The 25,599-nt window shown below is 41.4% G+C and overlaps 1 protein-coding gene across 1 annotated transcript in view; it reads left to right on the top strand.

Moving 5' to 3' along the window:
• LOC137537872 (mucin-2-like) overlaps positions 1 to 25,599 on the top strand; it is a 199,267-nt gene that overhangs the window by 122,105 nt on the left and 51,563 nt on the right. Inside the window, exons 28-31 of the mRNA XM_068259819.1 lie at positions 9,474 to 9,630; positions 12,815 to 12,943; positions 13,227 to 13,371; positions 14,658 to 14,701. Coding sequence (XP_068115920.1) covers positions 9,474 to 9,630; positions 12,815 to 12,943; positions 13,227 to 13,371; positions 14,658 to 14,701 — 475 coding nt within the window. The remainder of the gene's footprint in view (positions 1 to 9,473; positions 9,631 to 12,814; positions 12,944 to 13,226; positions 13,372 to 14,657; positions 14,702 to 25,599) is intronic.

Genomic DNA, 25,599 nt, shown 5'->3' with positions numbered 1-25,599 from the left:
GTGTACGTGGGGGTTGGTTAGTGTTAGGAGTAGTTGGGGGGGGTGGTTTTTATTTGGCATAGATAGGGTAGGGTTAGTGTAAGAATTGGGATACAGACAATCATTACAATATTGATATAATTTTCCAATATTCTATAATCGGGAATAGTAGAATATCAGTAAAATTACCAGCACAGCTTCCTGGCTACGGGGCACAGCAAGGGCAAACAACTGTGCAGACTGCACCCAAAGTAGGTGACCTATGGATAAATTATCGAATCACTTCACAGAATCTTGTTTATTTGCAAGTCACAATAAATAGAAACAACTCCTGGAACAGGTTTTGGCCCAGTAGCCTTTATCAGGGGATTTGACATTGCAGACTGAATGTCATTTGAGCACTGATCTTGCTGGAGACACTTACCTTTTACCTTTCCAGGTTCATATTAATGGTGCCAAGTCTTGTCATAGACATTTTTGGTTCTAATTAGCGCTGAGATTAATCCACCATTGTTTACATGCATGTACAGTCACCTAAAGGATTATTAGGAACACCTGTTCAATTTCTCATTAATGCAGTTATCTAATCAACCAATCACATGGCAATTGCTTCAATGCATTTAGGGGTGTGGTCCTGGCAGAGGCGGCCTTAGAGTATGCGGGGCCTGGGGCGAGTGTCACATGCGGGGCCTAGAGCCATAAGTGTAGGCCATATACCGTATTGCCACGTTCATGGGCTTGTCCGCCTTTAATGCAGTATTCCTTATTATTATTGTTTGAAAGCAATTACGTTCGGTAAAGGCCACTAAGCCAACCAATATAAAAACATTAAAATATGTAATGTAGTCAAACAGCCATACTGCAAATTAAAGAGCACCTTAACTGAAAATTAAAAGTCAAAATAAACATGTCATACTTATCTCTGTGTAGTCTACGCATCAATCTCTTTCTCCTCTTCTGTGATCAATGGAATTCTCTGTCCTCCATTTTGAAAATGGCCTTTACCCCATAACAGCTTCCTAGTCAGCACAGTGTTAAACTGTAATATCACCAACTTAAGCCATAGGTAAACATGGACATTACCTTGCACATTCAGTTGTAACTGACAGCATCCGATATATAACTGACAGCAACTGGTATATTTCTGTTCTGATAAAATATTGTCAGAACTGGAAGGGCTCACTGTAAGAAGAAAATGGGGAGCTTCTGAGAGGAACTGACGGTGAGGTTAGTATGTAATATTTATTTTCAGCTACATCATGTGTTTATTTTAAATAATTTTTCTCAGTTCAGGTTCCATTTAAAGTAACAATGTTGTTAAACATCTAACAACCTGGAAATTGTAAAGTTCATGTTTCACAAAATTTACATTGTTGTAGTAACTTTTGACTTGCAATGATTTTTGCTTCTCGTGATACTTATATCTGTGAAGTATCACAGATTTAAAGGAATCATCAGGCAAATTGCTTAAAACAGGGGTCCCCAACCTTTTCCGGCCCAGAGACCACAGGGGGCGGGGTGATTTGGGTCGGTGCGCGCGACCTAGTGGACAGTGTCATGCGCAGCAGGTTACGGGGGGGGGGGGGGGGGGCGCTGGGGTGCGGCGGCATTGCTAGCATAGTTGCCCCAGTATAGGGAGTTTAGTTACCTTAGTATAGCTAGTATAGTGCCCCAGTATAGCTAGTATAGTGCTCAGTATATAGCTAATACAGTTCCCAGTATATACAGTGGTGTGAAAAACTATTTGCCCCCTTCCTGATTTCTTATTCTTTTGCATGTTTGTCACACTTAAATGTTTCTGCTTATCAAAAACCATTAACTATTAGTCAAAGATAACATAATTGAACACAAAATGCAGTTTTAAATGATGGTTTGTTTTATTTAGTGAGAAAAAAAAACACCAAATCTACATGGCCCTGTGTGAAAAAGTAATTGCCCCCTTGTTAAAAAATAACTTAACTGTGGTTTATCACACCTGAGTTCAATTTCTGTAGTCACCCCAGGCCTGATTACTGCCACACATGTTTCAATCAAGAAATCACTTAAATAGGAGCTATCTGACACAGAGAAGTAGACCAAAAGCACCTAAAAAGCTAGACATCATGCCAAGATCCCAAGAAATTCAGGAACAAATGATAACAAAAGTACTGTAATTGAGATCTATTAGTCTGATAAAGGTTATAAAGCCATTTCTAAAGCTTTGGGACTCCGGCGAACCACAGTGAGAGCCATTATCCACAAATGGTAAAAACATGAAACAGTGATGAACCTTCCCAGGAGTGGCCGGCCGACCAATATTACCCCAAGAGCGCAGAGAAAACTCATTCGAGAGGCCACAAAAGACCCCAGGACAACATCTAAAGAACTGCAGGCCTCACTTGCCTCAATTAAGGTCAGTGTTCACGACTCCACCGCAAGAAAGAGACTGGGCAAAAATGGCCTGCATGGTAGATATCCAAGGCGCAAACCACTTTTAAGCAAAAAGAACATTAAGGCTTGTCTCAATTTTGCTAAAAAACATCTCAATGATTGCCAAGACTTTTGGGGAAATACCTTGTGTACCGACGAGACAAAAGTTGAACTTTTTGGAAGGTGCGTGTCCTGTTACATCTAGCATAGCAGTAACACAGCATTTCAGCAAAAGAACATCACACCAACAGTAAAATATGGTGGTGGTAGTGTGATGGTCTGGGGTTGTTTTGCTGCTTCAGGACCTGAAAGGCTTGCTGTGATAGATGGAACCATGAATTCTACTGTCTACCAAAAAATCCTGAAGGAGAATGTCCGGCCATCTGTTCGTCAACTCAAGCTGAAGCGATCTTGGGTGCTGCAGCAGGACAATGACCCAAAACACACCAGCAAATCCACCTCTGAATGGCTGAAGAAAAACAAAATGAAGACTTTGGAGTGGCCTAGTCAAGGTCCTGACCTGAATCCTATTGAGATGTTGTGGCATGACCTTAAAAAGGCGGTTCATGCTAGAAAACCCTCAAATAAAGCTGAATTACAATAATTCTGCAAAGATGAGTGGGCCAAAATTCATCCAGAACGCTGTAAAAGATGCGTTGCAAGTTATCGCAAACGCTTGATTGCAGTTATTGCTGCTAAGGGTGGCCCAACCAGTTATTAGGTTCAGGGGGCAATTTCTTTTTCACACAGCTCCATGTAGGTTTTGAGTTTTTTTTCTCACTAAATAATAAAAACCATCATTTAAAACTGCATTTTATGTTCAATTATGTTATCTTTGACTAATAGTTAATGGTTTTTGATGAGCAGAAACATTTAAGTGTGGAAAACATGCAAAAGAATAAGAAATCAGGAAGGGGGCAAATAGTTTTTCACACCACTGTAGCTAGTATAGTATGGTGTAGAGCTAGTATAGTGCCACTATATAGCCAGTATAGTGCCCAGTATACAGCTACTATAGTGCCCAGTATAGAGCTACTATAGTGCCCAGCATAGAGCTACTATAGTGCCCAATATAGCGCTACTATAGTGCCCAGTATATAGCTAGCATAGTGCCCAGTATATAGCTAGCATAGTGCCCAGTATATAGCTAGCATAGTGCCCAGTATATAGCTAGTGCCCAGTATATAGCTAGTATAGTGCCCACTGCCCAGTATATAGCTAGTGCCCAGTATATAGCTAGCATAGTGCCCAGTATATAGCTAGCATAGTGCCAAGTATATAGCTAGTATAGTGCCCACTGCCCAGTATATAACTAGTATAGTGCCCAGTATATAGCTAGTATAGTGCCCAGTATATAGCTATCATAGTGCCCTGTATATAGCTAGTATAGTACCCACTGCCCAGTATATAGCTAGTATAGTGCCCAGTATATAGCCAGTATAGTGCCCAGTATACAGCTACTATAGTGCCCAGTATAGAGCTACTATAGTGCCCAGTATAGAGCTACTATAGTGCCCAGTATAGAGCTACTATAGTCCCCAGTATATAGCTAGCATAGTGCCCAGTATATAGCTAGCATAGTGCCCAGTATATAGCTAGCATAGTGCCCAGTATATAGCTAGCATAGTGCCCAGTATATAGCTAGTATAGTGCCCACTGCCCAGTATATAGCTAGTGCCCAGTATATAGCTAGCATAGTGCCAAGTATATAGCTAGTATAGTGCCCACTGCCCAGTATATAGCTAGTGCCCAGTATATAGCTAGTATAGTGCCCAGTATATAGCTATCATAGTGCCCCGTATATAGCTAGTATAGTACCCACTGCCCAGTATATAGCTAGTATAGTGCCCAGTATATAGCTAGTGCCCAGTATATAGCTAGCACAGTCCCAGTATATAGCTAGCATAGTGCCCACCCAGTATATAGCTAGCATAGCGCCCAGTATATAGCTAGTATAGTGCCCAGTATATAGCTAGTGCCCAGTATATAGCTAGCACAGTGCCCAGTATATAACTAGCATAGTGCCCACTGCCCAGTATATATAGCTAGTGCCCAGTATATAGCTAGTATAGTGCCCAGTATATAGCTAGTGCCCAGTATATAGCTAGTATAGTGCCCAGTATATAGCTAGCATAGTGCCCAGACAGTATATAGCTAGTATAGTAGTGCCCAGTATATAGCTAGCATAGTGCCCAGACAGTATATAGCTAGACTAGTAGTATAAAATAATTATGCTCCCCCAGTACCCCGCCCAAATTTACTAATTAGCGGCGCTGCGGCGGCCCCACAAATAATCCTCCTCCTACCTACCAGTACCAGACCGGTATCTGCGCTCCGCCTCAGTGCCCTGGCCTATACGTCCGGGTCCGCCGGCGCCTCGCTCAGTCTCAGAGTCCTGGTGGTCGGCTATCCAGGTCGGGCTGCCGCTGGCAGCACTCTCTCTGCGCATGCATGTGACGTCACTCGCAGAGCGCACCCAGCAGCCGGGCAGAGGAGGGGAAGGATGCCGATGCGCTCCACACATGCAGGAAGCGCACGGCATCAGGTTAGTGAGCGATCGGCGGCGGCGGTGGCCGCCCGCAGCGCAGCAGCAGGCATTAGGCCGGCTCTGAGTGGCGGACGGTGCGCGGGGCCCCTTCAAGCGCGGGGCCTGGGGCGATTGCCCCACTTGCCCCCCCCCCCAAAGGCTGGCTCTGGGTCCTGGTCAAGACAATCTTCTGAACTCCAAACTGATTGTCAGAATGGGAAAGAAAGGTGATTTAAAGTGACTCTGTAACAAAAATTACAACGTTTTTTCTACCATCCTACAAGTTCCTAAACCTATTCTAATGTGATCTGGCTTGCTGCAGCTCTTTCTACTATAACCATCTCTGTAATAAATCAATGTATCTTTCCCCTGTCAGACTTGTCGGCCTGTGTCTGGAAGGCTGCCAAGTTCTTCAGTGTTGAACTGTTCCTCTATGCACACTCCAGTATGTGTTTTATTTACATAAGCCAGCAGCTTCTCTGCTATCTTATCAGTGATAGAAGAGAGCTGGATAAAAATCCTCCTCTGGAGGCTGTGAAAGGAGCTGGTCTGTCACATACTAAGGAATTAACGACATAGGCAGAGCTGTCTGCAGGAAGCCTGTAATGTTCAGTGCATGAGAGAAGCTGGGGACAGAAGGTAAACACACACAAGTGATCTCTTGAGATTCAGAAGTAAGGCTGTATACAGCCTGCTTGTGTATGGATGTATTTTCTATGTGTGGACATGCTGTACATCAACCTACTTCCTGTTTTGGTGGCCATTTTGTTTGTTTATAAACAAACTCTTTAAAACAGTTTTTGACTACTTTTAATGCGGCAGGGAGCGGTGAAATTGTGACAGAGGGTAATAGGAGATGTCCCCTAACGCACTGGTATGTTTACTTTTGTGCGATTTTAACAATACAGATTCTCTTTAAGCAATTTAGAGCGTGGCATGGTTGTTGGTGCCAGAGGGGTCAGTCTGAGTATTACACAATCTGCTCACTTACTGGGATTTTCACGCACAACCATTTCTAGGGTTTACAAAGAATGGTGTGAAAAGGGAAAAACATCCAGTATGCGGCAGTCCTGTGGGAAAATTCCTTGTTGTTGCTATAGGTCAGAGGAGAATGGGCTGACTGATTCAAGCTGATAGAAGAGCAACGTTTGACTGAAATAACAACTCGTTTAAACCGAGGTATGCAGCTAAGCATTTGTGAAGCCACAACATGCACAACCTTGCAGAAGCAGGCAGAAGACCCCACCGGGTACCACTCATCTCCACTACAAATAGGAAAAAGAGGCTACAGTTTGCACAAGCTCACCAAAATTGGACAGTTGAAGACTGGAAAAATTTTGCCTGGTCTGATGAGTCTCGAAAGAGTCAGAATTTGGCGTAAATAGAATGAGAACATGGATCCATCATGCCTTGTTACCACTGTGCAGGCTGAAGGTGGTGGTGTAATGGTGTGGGGGATGTTTTCTTGGCACACTTTAGGCCCCTTAGTGCCAATTGGGCATCCTTTAAATTCCACTGGCTACCTGAGCATTGTTTCTGACCATGTCCATCCCTCCATGACCACCATGTACCCATCCTCTGATGGCTACTTCCAGCAGTATAATGCACCATATCACAAAGCTTGAATCATTTCAAATTAGTTTCTTGAACATGACAATGAGTTCACTGTACTAAAATGGCCCCCACAGTCACCAGATCTCAACCCAATAGAGCATCTTTGGGATGTGATGGAACAGGAACTTCGTGCCCTGGATGTGCATCCCACAAATCTCCATCAATTGCAAGATGCTATCCTATCAATATGGGCCAACATTTCTAAAGAATGCTTTCAGCACCTTGTTGAATCAATGCCACATAGAATTAAGGCAGTTCTGAAGGCGAAAGGGGGTCAAACATCATATTTGTATGGTGTTCCTAATAATCCTTTAGGTGAGTGTAAATGCTGTGTGTTACTTGGCCAGAGGTAGGACACATACTAACAAGGGGAACCTCTATGCAGTGGGTAATGATGAGCACAAATTTCACATAATCGTAATTTCACATCATAATTTGCAATTATGATGCAAAATTGTAACTCAGAATTTTGAGGAAAAATCGTAATTAACTTCGCTTGCAAACATAATCAGGAGCCGTTATTTTGCAGTTTCACTTAATTTTTGCATCATTGTGTGCTGACTTTAGAGGTTAATTGCAAAGCCCCCATACAAGCCATTGTCACAAAAGTTTCTACATATGTTAACCACTTAAGGACCAAGAGCTTAAACCCCCCCCCCCCCTCCCCTAAAGGCCAGGCTATTGTTTACAAAATAGGCCACTGTAGCGTTAAGGCCTTGCTGCAGGGCTGCAGAACTCAGCACACAAGTGATTCCCCCCTTTTCCGCCTACCAACAGAGCTTTCTGTTTGAAACAGACTCAGCAGCACTGAAAAGGCTTGGTGTTTCTTTAACAGTTTCACAGCATCAGAACTTTGTTTCTCTTATCCAAGCCTCATTTTTAGCTGCACAGAAGAAAACTGCCTGGGCTTTTTTCCCCTGATGCTGTGCAAAGCATGATGGGATTTCTGATGTTGTTGCTCTCATTCTGCTGTTTTGGTGCACATTTTTTTTTTTTTACATTTTGAGTTTGACATTTGAAGCCTAGCGTGTGCAGCTGGGAGGGGTTATCAGGGCACAGGACAGTTAGAATGGTGTCTCCTACTCCTTGTCACCTCCTTTCAACCAAAAAGATGGCTGCCCCATGACAAAGATGGCAGCCCCCATGAATCACAAACATTTGCCTGTTCTTTTAAAACAGTGTGGGTAAGAGATTATATTACCTATTTATTCTAATTAACATAACTAATGTAACTTAATGACAGTATGTTTGTTTAGGCTGAAGTTCCCCTTTAAGGAGAAGAGCAGGAACAAGTCAAAAGACGTTTTTCAAAAAGTCGCTGTAGTTTTTGAAAAAAATAATTTTAAATAAGCAAAGGAAAAATGTTTTTAAACTCAGAAAAATTACATTTTGAAAAACATTTTTCCTTTGCATTTCTAAAATCAAGTTTTGACTTGTTCCTACTTTTCTCCTGTGCTAAAATCGGCATGAAATTAAGCAAAAAGTATGCAAAATTATTAATGTATTACAAGAAATCAATTGAATGCCTAAATTGTAATTTCGTATAGCCATAGCTGAAAATTTACGTGAAATTTCACGAAATTGTAATTAACAGATTACGATCATCACTACGTGACTACGCAAGAGACTTTATTTTTGTAATGAAGACCCTGACTTTTAACTTAGCTGTAGGGATGGCATTGGTTTTTACATGATTGACCTGCATGATTGAATTTGCATGAGAATATACATGCGATTGTGCTGAGGGCTTACTATTTTTGCTCCTCATGACACTGTCTTCTTCAAACTGCTCCCCTCATCTTTATGACGCACCCCAGTCTTTCTGAAGCTGCTGTACTACCGTAAGTACACAGTCTCTGGCTGCCAGGACTATGTGGTAACTGTCAGGTAATGCAGCCACATAGGATACCAATCCATGGATGCATTAACCGATGCAGAGGACCGGGAGGGAAGTCACAGAAACCTAAGGAGGTTGTTGTGGTGCACCAGGGAGGCACCGTGGGCCGTGGCACCCATTTTTAGAACTGTAGCATTAAAGCCAGACCAAAGCTGCTGCAATCCTACATTGCACTAAGTTTAAAACACAATATTTCCCACAGAAATTCTGAAATCAATTTTCACAAAAGATTCAAGATTTTTAACCACTTTCCGACCTCGTCAAGCCGACGGGCGTGGCTGCAGCGGCAGCCCCAGGACCGTCTAACGCCGATTGGCATAAAGTCCTGGGGCTCTGTTTTGCAGGAGATTGCGTGCATCTCCTGCTTGGGGGGCGGAGCTCCGCCCTGCCTTCAGTCCTCGAGCGGCTATTGCCGCTCGGGAGACTGTTAGACGGCGTGATCGCCGTCTATTTACTCTGTGTGACACGGCTGTCCCCCTGGGGGACAAGAGAGCGATCGGCTCTCACAGGCAGAAGCCTATGACAGCCGATCGGCGTAATTGGCCGGCTGTGGGGAGGGAGGAAGGGAGGGAGGGAAGGGATTAAAAAGTACAATTTTTTTTTTAAAGCTGCAACAATAATATTTATTAAAAAAAAATAAACATGGGGGAGCGATCAGACCCTACCAACAGAGAGCTCTGTTGGTGGGGAGAAAAGGGAGGGGGGGGGGAATCACTTGTGAGCTGTGTTGTGCGGCTCTGCAGCTTGGCCTTAAAGCTGCAGTGGCCAATTTCACTAACAATGGCCTGGTCACTAGAAGGGTTTAGCCCTGCAGTCCTCAAGAGGTTAAAAAAAAAATGTTGACATGACATGTTCCAACTACTGATTCTGGCATACATAGCAAATTTAGTGACCAGAGAAAAAAAAAAAAAATAGTGACCAGAGATGGCAAGGTGAACGCAAAATTCAATTTTGCCTGCCATAAAATTGATGTTGCCACCTATGACCTATGCATTTTGACTGTGAAGATGAAAATTGTATTTGTTAAATCTATACAACATTCTCTAGGTTGATCGATCTAAATACTATGAGGCTTGTGTTACTGATGCGTGTGCCTGTGACTCTGGTGGAGACTGTGAATGTTTCTGTACAGCTGTAGCGGCCTATGCCCAGGCTTGTGGAGAAGCTAACATCTGTGTTTCTTGGAGAACCCCAAGCATCTGTCGTGAGTATCAAATTTCATTACATTAGCCTATTGTTTGCATTGTTCTGTTTAAACATATACTGCTGATGACCTACTCAGTGTGAAATTATTATACAGTGGGATGCGAAAGTTTGGGCAACCTTGTTAATCATCATGATTTTCCTGATTAAACCATTTGTTGTTACAATAAAATAAGTCAGTTAAATATATCATATAGAAGACAGACACAGTGATATTTAAAAAGTGAAATTAAGTTATTCACAGAAAGTGTGCAATAATTGTTAAACTGCTTGCCGACCGCGTCACGCAGATGGACATGGCCGCAGTGGCAGCCGATTGGCGTAAAGTCCTTAGGCAGCAGTTTGCAGGAGATTGCGTGCAGGCTGTGCGTGCATCTCCTGTTGGTAGGCGGAGTGTAGCTCCGCCTTCAGTCTTCGAGCGGCGATCACCACTCGGGAGACTGTAAGACGGCGAAACCGCTGTCTAATTACATAGTACAGCGCTGTGACATGGCTGTCCCCCTGGGAGACCTGAAGGTGATCGGCTGTCATAGGCTGAAGGCTATGACCAGTGGTGCTCATCCGAATTCCGGATATCCGAGTAACCTGGATATTCAACCTTTTTTCAGCTATCCGATTCGGATTCAGATACCGGATTTCTGTGGAAATCCGGAAAGCTATCTGCGGATAGTTGGCTGGCAATGCGGATATTCGCGGATATCCGACTATTGAGCTACTGTAACTAAGGGCTCCCAGCAGAAGCCCTAGCAACCAATCACAGAGGGGAACCCTGGCCAGCCCCACCTGACCTCATTGAGCCAATCAGAGGGCTCCCAGCCTAAGACCTGGCACACAATCACAGAAAGTAACCTTGGCCAGCCCCCCCCCCCCCATATAATAAGGAGGGCTGCCATGATGAGAAATCTCGTCCTTGCTTATGAGTGCTCACTGAGAGACATGCTCCAGTGCTTTTGGCCTAGCAAGTGCTGTACACAGTGATAAACCTAAAGTTGTTCAATGATTAACACCTTCACTATCACTACACTATTGTTATATTGTTAATTAGCTTGATTTCATTGTGTGACAGTCAGAGTGTGTGCTGCAGGGCTGCTGCAGCAGCTATGTGACTGTGTGTGTGCTGTGCACAGACCAGGCCAGCTGCTGCCTGCTGGCCAGCTATTAGCCTTAGCTAGCTACAATATAGGTTAGGTTAGGGATTAGGGAATAGGATGACTGTGTTACTGTGTAGTTAGTACTGTAGTACTGCAGTCAGTGATAGTAGTTGTTAGAATAGTAGTACTACTGTGTTAGCTTACTACAGAACTGCTGTGCTGCTGAGCAGTGCCAGTGTGACAGTTAGTGTCTTCTCCTCTGCTGTCTGACTGTCACTCAGCATGTGGCCCTTGGCACGTGGCCCTTGGCATGTGTAACATGGCACTTGGCATGTGTATTGTGGCACATGGCACTTTGCACTTGGTATGTGGCACTTTGCACATGGCACTTTGCACTTGGCACGTGACACTTTGCATGTGGCAGGTGACACGTGACACGTGCAAAGTGCCACGTGCAAAGTGCCACGTGTAAAGTGCAAAGTGCCATGTGCCAAGTGCCAAGTGCCACGTTGGTATACGGATCCAAATCCAATCTGAATTTTGAAAAGGGGTATCCGAGCACCCCTGCCTATGACAGCTGATCATAGTGATTGGCTGGCAGGGGGAGGGAGGGAGGGTCTAGGGTAAAAATAATAAAAAAAAATAGTAAAATTTATTTAAAAAATAACAAAAATATTTACGTAAAATAAAATAAACTCACTGGGAGCGACAAGACCCTACCAACAGAGAGCTCTGTTGGTGGGGAGAAAAGGGGGGGGAATCACCTGTGTGCTGTGTTGTGCGGCCCTGTAGCTTGGCCTTAAAGCTACAGTGGCCCATTTTACATATAATGGCCTGGTCTTAAAGGGGGTTTAACTCTGCAGTCCTCAAGAGGTTAAACAAAATTAGGTAGATGCATACATTTGGGCACCACAAAAATGAAATTAGATCATAATTTTGTAGATCGTCCCTTTGCAGAAATTACAGCCTCTAAACACTTCCTGTAGGTTCCAATGAGAGTCTGGATTCTGGTTGAAGGTATTTTGGTCCATTCCTTTTTACAAAACATCTCTAGTTCATTCAGGTTTGATGGCATCCGAGCATGGACAGCTCTCTTTAACTCACATCACAGATTTTAAATTATATCCAGGTCTGGGGACTGAGATGGCCATTCCAGAATGTTTTACTTGTTCCTCTGCATAATTGCCTTAGTGGATTCTGAGCAGTGTTTAGGGTCGTTGCCTTGTTGAAAGATCCGTCGCCGGTGCAGCTTGAGCTTTGTCACTGATTCTTGGACATTGGTCTCTAGAATCTGCTGATACTGAGTGGAATCCATGCGTCGCTCAAGTTTGACAAGATTTGCAGTCCCTGCACTGACCACACAGCCCCACAGCATGATGGAACCACCACCATATTTTACTTTAAGTAGCAGGTGTTTTTCTTGGAATGCTGTGTTCTTTTTAGTCCAGGCATAACGCCCCTTGCCACTTTGAGCCTTAACTTAAACTGAGCCTGTGGTCTTCCATTTCCTCAATATGTTCCTAACTGTGAAAACAGACAGCTGAAATCTCTGATACAGCTTTCTATATCCTTCCCCTAAACCATGGTGGTGAACAATCTTTGTCTTCAGGTCATTTTAGAGTTGTTTTGAGAGCCCATGTTGCTCTTCAGAGAAAATTAAAAGAGGAGGGACACTTACAATTTACCACCTTAAATACTCTTTCTCATAATTGGATTCACCTGTGTATGTAGGTCAGGGGTCACTGAGCTTACCATGCCAATTTGAGTTGCAATAATTAGTTCTAAAGGTTTTGGAATCAATAAAATGGCAACAGTGCCCAAATTTATGCACCTGCCTAATTTTATTTATTTATTGATCACTTTCTGTAAATCCATAAAACTTAATTTCACTTCTCAAAGTGAAATTAAGTGTGTGTCTCCTATATGATATATTTAATTGGCATTTTTATCATAACAACCAATGATTTATACAGGGAAATCATGAAGATTAACAAGGTTGCCCAAACTTTCGCATCCCACTGTACATGAAAAAATATTTGTTTACTTTTCTCACCAGATTGTCCTTACAGAACATAATCTATTCTTTTCGCCTAGCTCTGTTCTGTGACTATTACAACCCTAAAGGAGAGTGTGAGTGGCACTACAAACCCTGTGGAGTTCCTTGCCTGAAGACCTGTAGGAACCCAACTGGGAAATGCATGCATGAGCTTTCAGGTTTGGAAGGTAAGAAAAACCTGACTACTATGTTACCAACTTTTGTTATCTTATTATTATAGCTTCTTTGGAAAAGCAAATAATTTAGACAGTAAAACTTCCATTCAAGTTATGAAAATACACCAAGCTAATATAATGTAAATCTGTTCAAATTCTTATGCAATTGTGAAATTACCCTTGAAAATGTAGAGGGTTTATATTAAGTAGATAATTAACTTCTATATTTCTTTGCTGCCCACAATGTATTAAACTTCCGAATTACTTTTTTTTTTTTTTTTTAAATCCTACTTAGGATGTTACCCTAACTGTCCAGAATCAAAGCCTTTCTTTGATGAAGATAAAATGGAATGTGTAGCTCAATGTGTTTGCTATACTGACAAAGGAGACATTGTTGGAGAAAAGGGACGTGTAAAATCTTCTAAAAACTGTCAGAAATGGTGAGTTTTCAGTGGGATATTAATTGAAAAGAGTTCACTTACTGTATAACTTAAAACACACCCAGACCTTTACAGGACAACCCAACATAGTTGAAATTAACTAGGCCCCACCTCTCTCTTATTGCTACTCCCTGACCCCAATGGAAAATTAGCACTGGAAGTACTTTGCATAGTTTACACTTGCCATTTGATCGCTGCTTACATTCTCCGAGTCCTCAGTCTTTCTACAATCAAATTTCTACTGGCCATATGATGCATGTTATGTGACTCTATGACATGACCCACTCACATCGTAACCATTGTTAGCAGATCACATCCCCCAGCTGTGTACAATTCAGGCAGACATTGAGAGGAAATTATATCCTTTGAAGTGTGGACCTGTGGCTGCCTATAGGGAGTTGGGTGTCTGACAGCTACATATAGAGATGAATAACTGGACAATAGCTAGCTAGTGTCGAGGGGGCTTGACAATTAACTTGGACTGCATAGCATAGATTTCAATGCAAAATACCCAGGCACACAAAACTCAGTGTTGAAGTATACCTGACTTAAGACAAAACTACCTAAGGTTAGCACAGAGGTATGTTCATGCTGGATCCACATACCGCCGAGCAATGTCCATTCCTCTTCACATCTCATCTGGTCCCCATAATCACTCCTTGAAAAATGTGACTTTTTTCTAAAGTCCAATTTTTAGACCTGAAAAAACAAGCTTGCTGCATGTGTTCCCTCCCATCACCTTCCCACTGCCTCCTTTTCCCCCATGCTATTCAAGCTAATGATTGGGGGGGGGGAGGCAATATTTACTACTACAAATGCAAGCCTGCACTAGACATTTAAAGCACAGCACTCAATGAAAACTCATTATTTAATCCTCTGCTCTATGTTCTGTGCTTGTTTAGCCAGATTAAAGTTATTGCCAGTGGCTGTGAATAGATTACCAGGGCTCTATCAGGACTCTTTGCTCACATGTAAGCACTGAGGCTCAACCCTCTCTCTGCTCCCTGGAAAGTCAATCTAAGTTAAAACTTCAGTTTATTTAGATTTCAATACAAACATTTTAATGAAGAATTTTTTTCCATAAAGCTTATCATGCTTTGGCTAAAATTTTAGAGCAGAAAGAAAGTGCTGAGTTTAGTTCCATTGTAAGGTGCTAAATCTGCTTTGCTTACAATCTTTCTGAAATGTAATGCCAACCCTGTGTGTACACAACTGTAGTCTGCTGTAAGAATTAGAGCCTTGTAGACTTGTGGTGTATTGCTAACTGTGGTATTTTCTTTCCACAGCGTGTGCACTCCATCTGGTGTGGAATGTAATTACTCAAAGGAAGGTAAATAAAATACATTTGTTCTGATTAGTCACCATATCATTGTGTCTAAAATCTAAGAAAAAATAGCTAATATTTTCATAACATGATTAGAGACAGAGAGGGGAAAATAACATAATCAGATGTTCAAGAAAATCTCTTCTTAAAAAATAGCTATGAAACACTGCTATTTTCTAATACAGTGCAGTTAACAATGTTAAAGAGGCACTATGGTGAATTAGTGTTTATATAAAGTGACAGACAGACAGACAGAAGCCCCCAGGTTTTCATAAGCGTCCTGTCTGCTGTCATAATTCACCTACCTCGTTAGCAATAAAGTTCTGTGAACTTTCCATTATGTCCAGTGCCCAAGTTCCCCAAGAGTCCAGTGCGCAATTCACCTTCCTCAAAGTCTAAGCAGTAGAGTTCTGTGGGCTTGCTGTTATCCTCTATAGCCATGACTAAACACTTAAAATGCTATATTGATAACTGTTTGGCAGCTCCAAATCATTATGTTTGAAATGGCAATTCATGATATGGACAAAGACTCTCTGTAGAAAAATACAGATGGATGAAGTAGTACAAAATAACACAAATTTCATTTAACGGCTATATCCTGCACTATTTTCTTCTCACGCCCTTTTTACATGTACACCTCAAGCTATCGCAAATCAATGCTGATGCTGAAGCCAGGCAGGCGAGATAGTTTGGGGTGCAGAAGAATTTATAGCATTATATAACATTGCTAGTTTATATAAGTACTAACATAGATCACTAGGAGACTGCTATCATTCAAAGGACAGCAGCAGTCTCCCTTGAAGTGCAGCCATTTTGGTCATTGCTTGATTGGAAGCCATGGAACCTTTTATTGTAAATATAACTACTATTATTGCTGCCGTGTGCATTTTTTGTACTCATAAATTTATTTTATACTTCACAGCATGTTTATGTGAATATGAGGGCAATATTTACAATTACAATGAAGTAATTTACAACACTACAGACAGTATTGGAGGCTGCATCGTTACTGGTATCTGCAAAGAGGATGGCATAATTCACCAAGATACGTACAGTTGTTCTACATCTACAACAACTTCAACAACTTCTATAACTTCAACTATGCCTTTTATTAATAGACAAGGTATGCAAGCTATAAAAACAGTGTACAAACACCATACATAACTGATATATATGTAAGGAGAACTCAAATGCAATCTATTTAGTATACTAAAATACTGAGAATCCCCCATGAGGAGATGGACAAGTCTAAAAACTGTCAAACTTTCATTATCTACTTTTAGTGGCCATTACATGTGAAAGAAGAAATGGGTATCTTTGTAGGTGTTTACAAGTATTTTTTTTTTTTTTGTGATCATGGTCCTTTAACATAAAAAATATGAAAGACCTTTCTCATTTGTTATGCCCCATTGTTTATTTCAGCACTGTAATAAAAAAAAATTTAAACAAAAAGAAGTTTATTGAACAGAATTTTGCATTTTACAAGGCATATGTATATGTACATAGATCTTAAAAATACATGCATGGCTGTATTACAGGTATAGGGTGAATAATACATGAAAAAATTGCAATTGACTGTATGTAAGAGAGCAGTGGGAGACATAATCTTTATAAGGGATAACAAGCCAGGATTTGCAAATAAAAGTCAACAAGTATTTTAGAGTAAACAGAGATTTAACCCGTGTCCCTGATTACAAGCCTTATTATTGAGAGTACATGCATTACCGATTCTTCCACCTGTCCCAAACCAGGTGAAATTTCTTGCTTGAACCTCTGTGCAAATACACAAGCTTTTTGTATGGAATGGCGTTGTTTACTCTTTTGACCCAGTTTTCGAAAGAGGGTGCTATTGGGGATAACCATCTGAGTGCCACTTCCTATCTAGCCATGAAGGGGACTTCAGATAAAAAGGTTTTTAGCGAGTTATCAAGGGCCTCATCTTGTATTACACCAAGGAGACAGAGAATAGGGTCAGAGTTCAAGGGGCAGCCCATCTTATCATGTAGAAACTTAGTAATTTGAGCCCAGAAGGGCAGAATGGATGGGCATTCCCATATCAAGTGGAAAAAAGTAGGTGAGGTGGCTTGGCATTTGGGACATAGGTCAGATTGTTGTGGGTTGTATTTAGTTATTTGCTTGGGAATCAAGTAGGTTTGATGTAGTATATAAATTTGCGAAGTGCGTTCACGGATACAAGGAGAGACCCTTTTAGGAACAGAGAGTGCCTCATCCCAGTCATCGTCTTGAATGTCTAAACCACAAGCTTCCCATTTATTCCGTGAGGGTGTAGTAAGATCCTCTGCGCCGTATTCTAGGAGTGTCTTATATATTTCACCAACCATGTGTCTGATGGGCCCATTTTTAATCATCTCTATAATAGGGGAGTTGTATATCTGAACTGGGGTTGTGCGGAATTGTTTCTGGAAGGCGTGCCTAATTTGCCAATATCTGAATTCTTGATTTAGGGGGATGGAATAGGCAGCTGCAATAGCGGAGAAAGGAAGGATCTGTCCTTTTGAGGCAATATGCCCAAGGAAAATCACTCCCTTGTTTATCCAAAAGGAGGGGTCAGGAACTGGTCTAAATTCTAGCAGGTGAGGGTTGTTCCAGAGGGGGGTATGATAACCAGTGCCTTTGTCACTATATATTTTATTAACATATTTCCATACTTGTGCGGCCTGTAACAGAATAGTATTGTGTTTTTTCTCGCTAGGAATAAAACACCTGAGAGTATCTAAAGCTGGGCTTTCAATTGTAGGATCAGATGCATAACCCAGGGACTCAACGTTTGTGGAGGGAGGGACCAGGAACCAGGCTGAGATGTGCTGTAGTTGTGCCGCCAAATAATATTTCTGGAACACGGGGAAAGCAATGCCACCTAAGTTGGTCGGGTTTTGTAGAATTGAGTGTTTCAGCTTAGCCCTGCCTTTACCCCAGAGAAAGCTTAGAAGTGCTGACTTCAATTTAATAAAAAAAGGGGCATGGAATATATATCGGGGAATGGTGAATGATGTATAAAATTTTGGGGAGGAGTATCATTTTAATTAGACTATTCCTGCCGATTATCGTTAGGGGTAGCTTTGCCCAAGCATTGCACCGTGAGTGTGCTAAAGAGAGTAGGGGATATACTTCCTGTATTAAGTATTGAGAGGGATCGACCTGTATCAGGACTCCAAGATATTTGAAGGCATTGACAATTTCTAGCGGAGGGGGATTATCAACTGATGTAGTGGGCAGGGGGTCTAAAGGGAGAAGAACTGACTTGGATCGATTTACTTGCAGTCCAGAATAGAAGCCGGATTCTTCTATAATTTCAAGGGCACGAGACAGGGATGGGCCAGAATCTGCAAGATATAAGATCGTGTCGTCTGCATAGAGACTGATTTTATCTTCAGATGATTTAGTTTTAAATCCTATAATTTCAGGTGAGCTACGAATACGGGAGGCCAGGGGTTCTGCAACTAAGGCATATAGCAATGGAGACAGTGGGCATCCCTGTCTCGTGCCCCTACCCAAAGGAAAGGAGGGAGAAATCCATGAGTTGGTACTAACCCTGGCCGTAGGCTGGGAGTATAATATGCGTACCCATCTTTGAAAGTTTTCTCCTATACCGAACCTGGAAAGGAGGGCCATTCAACCGTATCAAAGGCCTTAGCCATGTCCAGTGATGCAATAGCACGGGATCCACAGTTTAAATGAGGGGCCTGAATATTAGTAAATAGCCTCCTGATATTTATTTCCGTGTTTTTCCCAGGCATAAATCCTGTCTGGTCCGAATGAATTAGGGTTAGAATGACTTCATTTAGATGCATTGCCAGGACTTTAGCTAGAATTTTGATGTCGGTGAGTAGAAGGGAGATTGGTCTGTAAGAGTCACAGAGTAACGGGTCCTTTCCAGGTTTGGGGATTACAACTACCAAGGCCTCGTTCATAGAGGAAGGAAGCTTTTTCTTTTCAAAGGCATCAAGGAGTACGTCAAGTAGGGGCTCTGCAAGTTGTTCAGAGAATTTTCTGTACACGTCTAATGGTATACCGTCTAGACCAGGGGCTTTCTTATTTGGGAAACTAGCAATTGCCTTTTTTTATTTCATCAAGGGTGATGGGTTTATCTAGTTGTGAGTGTTGGTTATCTGATAGTCTAGGTAGATTTAATTCTGCTAGAAATATCTCAGAGTCCGTTTGGGAGGCATGAGTTTGACTAGTGTATAGTTGCCTATAATATTTTGCAAATGTATCATTAATTTCTTGCGGGGCATAAACAGTGTGGCCTGAAGGGGAGTTTATTTGCGAGATAACAGGAGGGGATGAATAAGTTTTAGCCATCCTTGCGAGTAAAGTACCCGCCTTTTCCCCCTGCTCGTATACCGATTGCTTATTAAAAAATAGTTTACTAAGTTTAATCTCTTCAACTAATTCACGATGGGCTGCCTGCGCAGATTTCCATGCTTGCTTAGTTGTGGGTGATTGGTTTGAGTGGTAAAGTGCTTCTGCCTGTGTCACTCGTTTAGCAAGTGTTTCAAGGCGGGCCTTAGTGTCACCTTTACATCTAGCCACTGCTTGGTTTAGGATACCCCTCAAGTAGGCATTAAATGTATCCCACACTAAAGCTTTATCGTCATCATCTCTATGAAAAAAAAAAAAATCGGTGATTTGCTTAGAGAGGCTATCATCAGCGCGAAGTAGACTTAGCCAGAAAGGGTTGAATTTCCAAAATTTAAATGGAGGCTTAATACCTAAGTGCAAAGTAAGGCTGAGGGGAGAGTGGTCCGAAACCAAGCGTGGCAGGATGGCAATATTTGACACCAATGAGGTAAGGTATCTGGAGAGGAGAAACATATCTAATCGAGAGAAGGTTTTGTATGTGGAGGATTCGCATGTATAACCCGGGGAGCTTGGGTGACGAACTCTCCAAACATCAGTTAGGTCTATTTCAGTTAGCAACTGGGAGAATGCTGTTTGTTTGTTGGTTTGGGGCGGGGATCTATCCAATGCTGGATTGCATACATTGTTAAAATCTCCCGCCCATACTGCAGGTACTCCCGGATATTTAAGTGAAAATTTCAGACCTTCCTTAAGTATCAAGGAGGAGTATGGGGGAGGGATGTAGACTGCCAATAGGAGGAGCTGTTCACTGACATATCTACCAAGGGGATCCACCACCACCTCTAGGGCTTTAAAAGGTATGCTCCTGCTAATGAGAATGGAGACGCCTCGGGAATATTGCGAGTAGGAGGCATGGTATGACCATCCTATCCAGCCACGTCTTAGAGAGAGCAGTTTAGTGCCAGTGAGATGAGTTTCAGTAAGGATTACAATATCTGGCTTGTGGCCCTTTAAATATTGCAAAACCAAACTCCTTTTAATTTTGTCATTAAGTCCCCGAACGTTCCATGCAACAAAATTAAGTGACTGCATCATTTTGAGATAAGATAAGAGGTGGTGTCGGATCTCCGCACAGTTTAGTAAAAATGAAAACAGGGATGCTTAGTACATATAACTGAAATACGCCTTGCAAAAAATAGTATAAATTTAACATAACCCATCCCAAACCCACCCTGCTCAGACTCTTAACTGAACTGAGCTTGAACCCAAAAACCCAACAAATCAAAACAGATGTTTTCATCAGGTGCAAAATTACTACTGTAGGCACCTGCTGGGGAACCGGGCGATGTGTGACATCTGCAGCTCCGCTCTGTGCTAAACTTTGCATAGAGATATAAATGGAGAGTACAGATGACACTTATCTACCAACACAGGACAGCGGGGAGAAGGGAAGGGAGAGTGTTTATAGGATAAAAGGGAGGGGGGAGGAGGTATTGGATAAGAAGGAAAAATACCTGCATACTTAGATACTCAGAGCTACAGACACGAAGGGATGGAGGAATGAGGGGCCCAGTGACGGCAAGAGTATCAAAAATTACTCTGCGGTGTAGGCAATTGGAAGGGGAAACTGGGGAGACAAGGGGAACAATACAGAGGGAAGTAGGAAGTGCAGTCTATAACATATTTGACTGTATAATGAGCATATGATTACCAGCTTAGATAACAAAGAGTGTGACATATACAATAGTTCAGGGGTATTGTATATGAAGCACATAAAGCATATAAACCCATCAACGTCGTACGGTCTCGTGAGAAGAACATATTAGTGCATTGCTACCGAGGGTTGTTGAATGTCCGTGGAGAACTACATGCATTGCTCTATGGGATACAACCCGTGCAGATTTAGTGCTTTACTAGGTTCCCAAGTTCACCGAGTGCACAAATATTCGAGCATAGATGAGTCTCTGGGGTTTAATAATGGTTCACTTGTCAGGTGCATTAAATTGGCAATAGGGGTAGCGTCTTTCGGAGAAGAAGTCAAATCAGTGGTGTTCTTGTGCGGAACCATGAGTACCTCGCACTGTCTATAGGTATGGATGGAAGAGAAGAAGGCCGAGTTCTAGGCGAACATGACATGAGTTACTCAAAGGGACAGTAAGGTCAAAAAAATAGACGTAGAAGCTATAGGTGTGTGCAGATGGGGACAACTCACAGTTAGATGGGCTTGTTCAACCATCAGCTTGATCCGAGGGGGAGCGTCGAGATTTAGGGTGGGTTTCTAGCCAGGTCAGGGCCTCTTTAGGGTTTTCAAAGAAGTGAGTTTTCCCATCCGCTACCACGCAGAGTTTGGCGGGAAAAAGCATGGCGTATGGATAAGAGGCTTCTCTGTGCGGTTTCTTCATGGCGGTGAACTGTGCCCGTTGCTTCTGTACAGATGCTGAGTAATCCGGGTAGAAGGAGATCCGGGCATTTTGATAGGAGATGTCACCTTTTTCCCGGGCAGCTTTTAGGATTGCATCACAATCACGATAATTAAGGACTTTAAAGATAAAGGTCCGTGGAGGTAAGCCCAGAGCAGGCATTCTTGGTGATATCCGATGTGCCCTTTCTATGATGAAGACCGCGGAGAATGCGTCACGGCCGAAGATATCAATCAGGAGTTTTTCGGCGAAGTCTTCAGGGGCTGTGCCTTCTATTTTTTCTGGAAGCCCAACGATGCGAATATTAGACCTGCGATTGCGGTTTTCAGTATCTTCCTGTCTGTTATTTACAGATTTTACTTCACGTTCCAGTACAAGTACTTTAGGTGGGATAGGCCTGAACTCGTCCTCCATTGTGCTGATGCGACTTTCAGTTTCAGTTACATGAGAACGGAGATTGTTCATGTCCTGGCATAGGAGGGATACATCTGTTTTCACTTCTCCAAGAGTGGTAGTAATTACTGTGAGACTGGCTTGACAGCATGAGATCGCTTCCATTATCTGCTGCAGCGATAGCGCGGGCTGTTCTTCATCAGAGGTTTCTTCTTCCTCTTGGTCACCTCTCCTGAACTTTTGCAGCTTAGAGGCCGCTTCTGTGTTCCTAATCCGAGACAACTGGGTATCGGAATGTTCAGAAGAAGATAAGGGGTAAGCTGGTGCAGGTTTTGTCCAGAAAGAAGGATAATTACAGTAGTTTAAACAGGATTTTGTGTGTCCTGTGCGGGAGCTCTCCGGAGAAGCTTCTTCACATACCGACTTCCGGTCATGCCCCCCACTGTAATAAAATTTAGTTAAGAAAAGTAATATTACAGCTACATTGGCCACAAACTGGGTACTCTTAGTGAAAATCAGGTAAAAATGGCACAGGACGAGCGCCACTAAAAAAGGCACCGTCATTGGAGGCAATAGTAAAATCTGTGATTTGCAGCAATAAACAGTAGTTCTTTAACCCAATAAAAAGCATGGCAGTGGGGTAGTTTAGTGGGTTAAGGTTAGGCAGTGGGTATTTAAGTTTAGGCAGGGATGGTATTTAAGATTAGGCACCAGGGGGTAGTTAAAGTTATCCAGCACCAACTGGTATTAAGGTTAGGCATAGGTGGAGGGAGGGTTCAGTGTGAGAGTACGGTTTGGTTAGGTGATAGTAAAATATCAGTAAAGATTATCAATCTTTTACTATAGGAATTCATGCTGAATGGAGGCAGAGAGAGTGTTGATCTTCTGATATTTATGGCATGTTTTTATTAACCTATTTTAGTTCCTGGACGTAGAAACTACGTCCAGGAACCATGCACGCTCCCGCAGCCGATCGTGCGCGTGCACGCGTGCTCCCGGCCGCAGTTCGTTAGCCAGGCAATCAGTGAATCGGGCTATGGTGCCCGATCACTGATTCCTCTCTCCCGCGGAAGCTTCACTTTTTGTGGCTGTAGCGTCCCCCATGCGTCTCTCTAAGCGTATGTTACGCTTAGAGTGACGTCATGTAGACAAACTCATGGCCGCCATCTTGTGGCCAAAAAGTAAAACTACAACTAAAAGTAAAAAAAAGTAAAACTCAAACACACATTAACATTATAAATCTATTGTTTACATCCTACCCTCCCAAAACTACCCAAATAAAATGTTTAACATAAAAAAAACAAAAAACATTACAATAAAAAAAGAAAACATGTAAATATTTACCTAAGGGTCTAAACTTTTTAAATATCAATGTAAAGATGAAATATTTCTATATTTTTTTTTATCTTAAACTTGTAAATAGTGATAGATGCAAAACGGAAAAAAATGCACCTTTATTTCCAAATAAAATATTGTCGGCATACATTGTGATAGGGACATAATTTTAATGGTGTAATAACCGGGACATATGGTCAAATACAATACGTGAGTTTTAATTATGGAGGCATGTATTATTTTAAAGCTATAATGGCTGAAAACTGAGAAATAATGAATTTTTTCCGTTTTTTCTCTTATTCTTCCTGTTAAAATGCATTTACAGTAAAGTGGCTCTTAGCAACATGTACCCCCCAAAGAAAGCCTAATTGGTGGCGGAAAAAACAAGATATAGATCAGTTCATTGTGATAAGTAGTGATAAAGTTATAGGCTAATGAATGGGAGGTGAACATTGTTCAAGTGAAAACGACGGAACTCGAATGGGTTAAACAATATTGTGATAAATACAGTATAATGTTTTTTTTCTAAAGAAATCATGTTTATGATTCATTGGAACGTGTCACCCACTGTTTTCATATTCCTTCCTAGTTGGTCCTCTAATTATTTAGTAAAATATCTGTAATTTTACTTATATTCTACTAGTCTCCTTATTTTTTGAAATGTGGTGAAAGGTAGGCAATTTGAAATAAAGCTTAAGGTTAATTTAGACATACATCTGGTCCAAAATTGGGTAATTCATGAAAAAGGTTTTGTGAATCAACTCTTTTGTCTACATTTAGGTAGAAAGATACTTAAAATCATTTTGATAGTACTTTTTCACCAACTTTTTGTTACTTTTTCAGTTGCAAAGTGCTGAAAATTTATTTTAATTAGATTAGGAAAAATGATTACCTAGGAGAAAAGTGAACTGCATATGGGCCCATATCTCAGATCAGATTGTTGTATTGATTTATCCTGCTGTGATTGAACAACTGTACCCAGAGCATAAACATATTTCTAATAAATCAAGGACAAAGCCTAAATTTCTAGTAAAAGAGTTATCACTGTGCAGGTGTGCATGCAACTATGATTGTTAAACTTATAATTAGTGAACAATTCAGCATACTTCATATGACCCAGGCAAAGGTTGTAAACCTTTACCACCTACAAATACATGTTAACCCTTGAGGGACTGTAGAGGAACTGTAACCAAGGATTGAACTTCATCTCAGTCAGTAGCTGATATCCATTTTCCCACGAGCAATCTTTACCTTCTCTCAAGTGTGGTGTGTGGTGAAGCCCCTCCCAGAAAAATGGTGTTAGGACCTAGGTCCTGACAGTTTCCAGTCTATAAACAGTGGTGCATTGTGGGAAGTAATGGCTGTTTCCAGCTGCCAAGCAACCAGTATCTCCCTCTGTGCATACATATGTCTATACAAAAATCTATTGCATTGTTGGGGGTGGGATTATTGATACAGTTAGTGCTGTCTGTCTGTTGTTGTTTTTTTTCATATCTGCCAGTAGTAATGATAACTACGTGTAGGCTGATTGTGGATCAAACAACATAAACAAATTACATGGTGAATATCAATCATTTCTTGATCTTTCTTCTATTTTTTTACTTCTCACTTTGCAATGTATTGATTTTTTTTTCTTTTTAACCACTTCAGGATCACAGGTTTTTCCCCTTAAAAACCAAAACAACTTTCACATTTCAGCGCTCCTCCCATTCATTCAGCGATAACTTTATTGTTACTTATCACACTGAAATGATCTATATATTGTTTTTTCGCCACAAATTATGCTTTCTTTGGGTGGTAGTTTTTGCTCTGAATTATTTTATTTTATATGCATTGTAAAGGGAATAATAAGGAAAAAAAAGAAAAAAAATGATTATTTCTCAGTTTTCAGCCATTATAGTTTTAAAATAAAATGTGCTTTGGTACATAAAACCCACACATCTTATTTGCCCATTTGTCTGGTTTATTACAACGTTTAAATTGTGTCCCTAGTACAATGTATGGTGATAATATTTTAACTGGAAATGAAGGAGCATTTTTCCATTTAGGGATTTTTAATACTTTTTCACTTATTACAAGAACTTTACAAGAACTTTTTTTGAAAAAATATACTCATGACATCCGTATTACAAAAGTCCCTAAGGTAACTATTTATGTAAAAAAAATTAAATGATGTAATTTATTTATTTATTTTTTTAACAAGTGTTTTATTTCTCTAACTGTGGGGCAGGGATGGAAGGGGTTAAAAGTAATAAAATAAATTAAAAAATAATAATAAACTTGCTATGGAAAACAGTATAGTGTAGGTGTATTTTACTTTTTGGCCACAAGATGGTGCTATTGAGACCGTGTTTCTATTAATAGAACACAGTCGAACACAAAAGTGTGGGGTCTCAGAGCTTATGCGACGTTAACAAGCTCTGCGAAGATTCA

This window comes from Hyperolius riggenbachi, chromosome 11 (genome assembly GCF_040937935.1).
Source record: "Hyperolius riggenbachi isolate aHypRig1 chromosome 11, aHypRig1.pri, whole genome shotgun sequence".
Taxonomy (NCBI): Eukaryota; Metazoa; Chordata; class Amphibia; order Anura; family Hyperoliidae; genus Hyperolius; species Hyperolius riggenbachi.
Note: the sequence above shows the minus strand (reverse complement) of the source record. Positions and strands in the feature narration are given on the sequence as shown.